This window comes from Hipposideros armiger, unplaced genomic scaffold, assembly GCF_001890085.2.
Source record: "Hipposideros armiger isolate ML-2016 unplaced genomic scaffold, ASM189008v1 scaffold_1073, whole genome shotgun sequence".
Lineage (NCBI taxonomy): Eukaryota > Metazoa > Chordata > Mammalia > Chiroptera > Hipposideridae > Hipposideros > Hipposideros armiger.
In genome coordinates this window covers 149,422-153,630 of record NW_017732423.1, presented here as the reverse complement: position 1 = coordinate 153,630, position 4,209 = coordinate 149,422, and the positions used below count along the sequence as shown (strand labels likewise).

Genomic DNA, 4,209 nt, shown 5'->3' with positions numbered 1-4,209 from the left:
TTAATTTTTTTTAGCTGAGCCATCCTGCCACCTGTTGGCAGCTCAGCGGCAGCTCAGCTCGGGCCAGGCATCGAACCACTGTTGCTCAGAGCTCGCACTCTTGAGCAAGCTCTTAACCAACTGAGCCACTCGGCTGGCCCTCTACACACCTTTTTAAAAGACATTATGACATTTTATGCCTCAGCCTTTCAATGCCACCTCCCACACCCCCACCTCACAGTGTTCTTGTAATGCCAGCTGGAAGCTCACACGAGCCCTGGTCACTTCTCAGGACCTGTGGTCCCTGTGGGCACTGAAGCCAAGGCTGGATGATTAGTACTGTACACACATGGTACACACAGCTACGTGATGTGTGGAGTCTCCCCTTCTGTGCCCTTGCCTGGCTCACATACCCTCTCCCCTTGAGCCTCAGCCTTTGACCCTCTGGGGTTTCACATGGTCTACTGCCTGACCCCATCCCAGAACTTGGCACACTGGGAGGAATTGGTGCCACTGCCCCCATTTCACACAGGTGAGATGAGGCTCAGAGGGAATGAGCCCCACTCACGTCCACCCGAGTTCCTTCCATTTAGTTCTAGTTCTGTTTGATCATTTTGTCTTTAAGTCTCGGTTGTAGTTCTCAATTTTTTGTGTGTGTTATAGGAACTATCAAGTAAAATATTTCTTTATGATTTAAGTGCTTCCTGGTCTCCAGAAGGAGTTTGTGGAGGGCATGACCCAGTGGTACCTTGAGGGAGACATGTGCAGAGACAGCAGTGTCCCTTCTGCTCACAGGGAGGTTTACCTTAGGCCTTTACTAAACTTTGAGATAACATACAGGACTGTGGGTGGGGTGGGGTTACTGAAAGCCATCTGCCCAGTAGGCCCAGTCCTGGGGCCCTCTCAGCAGAGGGATGCCCAGCTTAGGGCCTGTGTGGAAGATGCGGACAGGGGCTGTAGAGCCAACGAGACCACCTTCATGAGCCCTCGAATCGGTTCAGGCTAGAGCTCTTCTCCCCATGCAGGCTTTCCTGACTCACTGTCACACCCTTCTTTCTAAAGGACAGTTACAGACACCACCTTTTCCTATTTGATCAAAAACTTCTATGGCTTTCTACGTCTTCCAGGATCAATTTCTACCCCTTTCCATAGCCACCCTCGAGTGGACCTTTCATGGGAGGTGTTCCCCTCTCAGGCATGGTCACTCTGCATGCTAACACCCCCTTCCCTTGGGAATGGGGAGGGTGACATCAACTTTGGGAGAACCCAGACTCATCACAGAGATATATATCTGTGAAATAGACCATTCCCAAGCTTTAGTGAGTTTATTATTTGTTTCAGTTACTTGATTCAGGTTAAAATGATAAAGGACCATTTTTTCTCCCAGTTTAGCTGGTGAAAATGTGAAAGGTTTATAATGTCAGATTCTGGCAAGGGTAGAGAGAACAGCTTTAGAGGTTGGGCTGGCCCTTAGCTTGGGCCCTGCAAGAGTTCTAGGTGTCTGTCCTGTGGTAGATATCTTGCCAGGTCTGTCCTTCTGTTCTGCATGGGTGTCCAGTACAGCCGTTTACAAACAAGTGGGCCAGTGCCTGCTGAGACGGAGGGAGGGTACTGTACATTAGGGAGTGGGGAAGTGCAGGGGAGTGTAAGATAAGTCCATGTTTCAGATCTGGAAGGACACGTGCTGACCTCTGGGGATTGAGCGAGGGAGAAGGGAGCAGAAGGCTGACTTTCTCCCCTTTACTGCATTGAGTTATTCTATGAAGAACTGAACCACTTTTGAATGTAAAGTTTTAAGCCCCTTGTGTGGTGACACAGGCTTGAGAATCTCTGTCCTGAGGCTGTGTGAGTTCCTGTCTCAGTCTCATCTCCCACTGTTTGCCCATCCATCATTCTTAGAGGAGACCTGTTGTCATGTTCTAGGCTTTCTTGCCTCTGCTTTTGCTGTTCTTTTTTTTTTTTTTCATTAATTTTTTATTGGGGAATTGGGGGATGGGAACAGCGNGCCGGCCAGCTCCACTGCAGCCTACGCCATTGCCGGCGACTCACAGCAGCCCAGCTCCAGGTTGAGCTGTTGTTCACCATCTTAGCTGTAGAGAGCGCAGCATCACTGGCCCTCACGTGGGATCTGAACTGGGCCCCTGCTGCTCAGAGCTGGTGTCCCAAGCCAACTCCTAACCAATGTGCCACTCGGCCGGCCCCATATGTGTGTTTTATATTATCTATCTCCACATAATTCCAAAGAGGTAGATGCTATGATTATCCCCATTTTATAGATGAACAAGTAGGCTCAAAGAGAAGAAGTCACTTATCTGAAGCCACGCACTTAGTAAGCAGTGTGTGTGTGGGGAAGGGGCCACAGATTTGAGTCTAGATTGGTCTGCCTCCAAACTCATACTCTCATGACCCCAAGTATAGACTAAGTTATGCAAAAATTGCTTTTAATGAGGTTCCAGGAGAGTAAGATATGCCTTTAGATAACAGAACTCAATCCTTGTCATACATACATCAACACAACCATCCATACAGATGAACTCTTTAGTTGCTTTTAGAACTTTTATAGAGATGGACAACGAGGCAAGAGGAGAGAGAAGGAGTACTGTTTTTCCTTGGAGAATGAGGTGCAATTTCCTCACCAAAAACGTTGTCACCCAGATTGAGAGAGAGATTGACATGACAGTAACTACCTTTATGTTCCCAGGATTACAAGAGAAGGCAGAACAATCAGTCACATTAGCTGTTCTTGGCAAAGACCCCACCTCCTTAAAGATGATATTGGGCCAGCCAAGTGGCTCAGTTGGTTTAGCACTCGCTCAAGAGTGCGAGCTCTGAGCAACAGCGATTCGATTCCCGGCCCGAGCTGAGTTGCTGCTGAGCTGCCAACAGGTAGCAAGATGGCTCAGCTAAAAAAAAAAAAAAGATTAATTACTTTAATGGTCCTGGGACAAATATGTTGAGAGTGTCTCACTAGAGAACCAAGTGACTGTTGTAATTTTTATGCATCCATTCCTAAGTGGAGAAACCCTGTTTTGTTCTTTCTCAATGGGGGAGAGAAAGAGCTCTTAAAGACCTGGTCTGTGCTGATGCTTTATGTTCCTCTTTCACTATTTCCCTTTTTCCAGTTGAGGAACCTGAGACTCAGGTTGGTCATGCGGTGAGTCCATGGTGGGGCGGGAGCTCCAGGTCAGGTCGGTCTGTCTCCAGAACCCTTCCGTTTCACAGCGATGCTGAAGGAGATACAGTGGGATGAAGACTCTTGGTTATGAAGGGGCACAGGTCATCAGAAAAAGGTCCCAAGTTTTGACAGGCAGTGGCAGGGGAGAGGGAATTAGGGCATTTGAAACTGCAAGGAAAGCACAGGTTAGCTGGAGGGAGGAAGGAGCTCGGTGAGCAGCAGGTGCTGCTGGGAGCAGAGCTGGCCAGTCGTGCATGGGGTGGTGTTGCCTCCCTGCCTCATTCCCATCACCTCTGTTTTGCCAGCTGACGGCCGAGGTGGTGAGGTTTGGTGTGGTGGTCAGGATGGCGGAGGAGCAAGAATTCACCCAGCTATGCAAGTTGTCTGCGCAGCCCTCACACCCACACTGCATCAACAACACCTATCGGAGCGCGCAGCACTCCCAGGCCTTGCTCCGGGGGCTGCTGGCTCTCCGGGACAGCGGCATCCTCTTCGACGTTGTCCTGGTGGTGGAGGGGAGACACATCGAGGCCCATCGCATCCTGCTTGCGGCTTCCTGTGATTACTTCAGGTGAGTTTCATACACATGTTCTCATAAGTAAAACAATAAGTAATCCTGGCTCCACTGGGTAGATGTGTTGGCACTGACCGTGATTGGGCTGGAGGGCCAGCCAGAAGCTGCCAGGTGCCCCCTTCATTCCTGAGCTGCTCCCACTGCTTGTTTGGTGACTTGGTCAACAGCAAGAGAGATAGAAGGGGTCTTAGGGTAGTTTTTCTTTCAGCCGCTCCATCTCTAAGGCATGTTCTCTTTTTTCTTTTAAAAATGATATGCTTTACTTGTAATATTGCACTTTATAAAATGAATTTATTTTCTGCTCTAAGTAGAATATCTTGGTATAAAACAGATTTTCTTTGTACTTTACTCTGGCTTCCCAACATTTCATTTTGAAAAATTTCACATCTGTGGAAAAGTTGAAAGAGTAGTATTATGAACACCTGAATACCAATTGTTAACATTTTGCCATATTTGCTTTCCTCTACACACACACACACAC

At 48.4% G+C, this 4,209-nt stretch overlaps 1 protein-coding gene across 2 annotated transcripts in view; it reads left to right on the top strand.

The window, feature by feature from the left end:
- The window catches only part of KLHL22 (kelch like family member 22), a 43,596-nt gene that overhangs the window by 7,231 nt on the left and 32,156 nt on the right, over nucleotides 1-4,209 (top strand). For both annotated transcript variants that reach the window (XM_019632075.1, XM_019632076.1), the window contains exon 2: nucleotides 3,460-3,725. In XM_019632075.1, coding sequence (XP_019487620.1) covers nucleotides 3,499-3,725 — 227 coding nt within the window. In that variant the 5' untranslated portion in view covers nucleotides 3,460-3,498. The remainder of the gene's footprint in view (nucleotides 1-3,459; nucleotides 3,726-4,209) is intronic.